At 53.1% G+C, this 1,372-nt stretch overlaps 1 protein-coding gene across 1 annotated transcript in view; it reads left to right on the top strand.

The window, feature by feature from the left end:
• LOC119326814 (23 kDa jasmonate-induced protein-like) overlaps positions 1-569 on the top strand; it is a 1,431-nt gene extending 862 nt beyond the window's left edge. Inside the window, exon 2 of the mRNA XM_037600415.1 lies at positions 101-569. Within this exon, the coding sequence (XP_037456312.1) occupies positions 101-319 (219 nt within the window). The 3' untranslated portion in view covers positions 320-569. The remainder of the gene's footprint in view (positions 1-100) is intronic.
• The last annotated feature ends 803 nt before the right edge of the window (positions 570-1,372 follow it).

The following is a 1,372-nucleotide window of genomic DNA, read 5'->3' as shown; positions in this document are numbered from 1 at the left end:
AATAGTACTCTACTATTTAATCATCAAACCCACTGATTACATGACAACCCCAACCCCAAAAACTTGATTATATGATATAGTACATTATCCACGGTGGCAGGCCTACACTGAAATCGGCGACCAAGACGCATTTACGGGCCGGTGGCCTTACGTCGGTGCACGTCTCCATACCGCAAAAAGAATCACCCGCGCCAACGACCACAACTGCGCGTCCACAGTCAGCATCGGCGGCTACACAACTTCGCAATGCATTGCTGTTCTACAACACAACTTTGAGCCCATGCCATCAGAGCGCGATGATCCGGCCGAATGGCCTTAGTAGCAACAAATAACTACAGAATAAGACATGTGCCCGCCCGCGCCGGCGACACATTATATATAAATAAGTTGTTCTCCACCGCCCCTACATAAGAGTGCATGCTTTGTGGTACTACACTAGGAAGAAAAGCTAAGCTGTGACCTACCCATATCCAACCCGTGTATGTCCTATCTTTACACTATGTTTTGATCTATCTATTTGTTTTAACGCTTCAATTCTGCATGGATGTTGTTCTAATCTTCATGCTTAATTTGGGAGTATGTTCCGCATACCTTGTAGGGTTGCTGCATGTTTGTTTTGCCTACATTTTGTAATTGTTTTCCCTTAATTAATTTGTCGGGGTTGGGTACGATATATGCCAAAGGATGGCTTATCATGGTGGGAGCGAGTAGAACGTCGCCAGTGCCCGGAAGCGGGATGAGGCGAAGACATGCACGCTGGCGGAACTTACCCAGATTCAGGGCTCTTCGAGGAGATAACAGCCCTACTGCTGCTCTGCGGGGTCTCCGCATGGTCACTATGAAAAAGTGGTTACAATGGTGCTCCTGGAGCTGTTTCTGGAGGTAGGAGGGGGCAAGGCTAGCTCTCTCCTTCCTATGCTCTAAGGTCTATCTCTATCTGGGTCCGAACCCTTTGCATGGGCTTTCCGGGGGGTTTATATAGGCCTACCCCCAGGGGTACAATGGTAATCTGGCTGGGCGCGGGTCCCAGCCGTCTGTCTCTCAGGTCGTCGTCCTCTCTACCGACTACTGGGGCCCGCCGACTGGCGGGCCCCGCGGACAGGCCTGATACTGTCGCGGTACTCCTGATGACGCTGGCTTGGTCATGTGGTCATGGCAACAGCGCCGCCATCTGGCGTGCGTTCACTGTCGCCATTCCCCATCTTGTCTGGTTAATGGTGCGCGGGGCCCGTGGGAGGGGTCGGCCGACTCCATGGGGCCGACTCCCACGGGTCCGTCTTCAGGGCGCTCATGCCGTCTTCTATCTACCCACTGACAGGCGGCCCCGCCGTCCTTGGGTTATACAGGCAGGCGTCGTGGGCACAGTGCGCCG

Source organism: Triticum dicoccoides, chromosome 6B, assembly GCF_002162155.2.
Source record: "Triticum dicoccoides isolate Atlit2015 ecotype Zavitan chromosome 6B, WEW_v2.0, whole genome shotgun sequence".
NCBI lineage: Eukaryota > Viridiplantae > Streptophyta > Magnoliopsida > Poales > Poaceae > Triticum > Triticum dicoccoides.
This window is presented reverse-complemented; position numbering and strand designations above follow the sequence as displayed.